Raw genomic sequence first — 443 nt, forward strand, 5'->3', positions numbered from 1 at the left:
TGTGGCGAGGGTTTTTGTGGAGTGGTGTGTGTCGATTGACCATTGGTCTGTTGCATTTCTGAGTTGCTTGTGCTGCTCTTGCTGTTCAGATTGAGCTGAATACGACGCGCAGCAGCAACAGCACTAGCAGCAGCAACAGCAGCAGCAGCTTTGGGCGCAGCGGGAGTTTGCCGCTGCGCAGCACCACGTCTCTGGGGTGTGCAACAGAAGAAGAAGAATTTCATGATGCTGTAGAAGACATGGAGAAGAGTCTGCGTGTTGAGCTGGAGGTGCTGCTAGGCAAGTGCAGCACAGCAGCAGCGCGGCGTGCGTCGTCAGCAGCAGCAGCAGCAGCAGCTGCTGCTGCTGCAGCAGCAGCAGAGGCGGGTGCGGCTGCGGATTCAGATGCTGCAGCAGCAGCAGCAGTTGCTGCAGCAGCTGCTGCTGCTGCTGCTTCTCCCAAA

General features: G+C 57.8%; 1 protein-coding gene across 1 annotated transcript in view; it reads left to right on the forward strand.

The window, feature by feature from the left end:
• The window catches only part of EMH_0038560 (uncharacterized protein), a gene marked incomplete at both ends in the record, with an annotated part of 11,195 nt that overhangs the window by 1,165 nt on the left and 9,587 nt on the right, over positions 1 to 443 (forward strand). Inside the window, 1 exon segment of the mRNA XM_013495310.1 lies at positions 90 to 366. Within this exon segment, the coding sequence (XP_013350764.1) occupies positions 90 to 366 (277 nt within the window).

Source organism: Eimeria mitis, genomic scaffold (genome assembly GCF_000499745.2).
Source record: "Eimeria mitis Houghton genomic scaffold, Emh_scaff1511, whole genome shotgun sequence".
NCBI classification, from domain to species: domain Eukaryota; phylum Apicomplexa; class Conoidasida; order Eucoccidiorida; family Eimeriidae; genus Eimeria; species Eimeria mitis.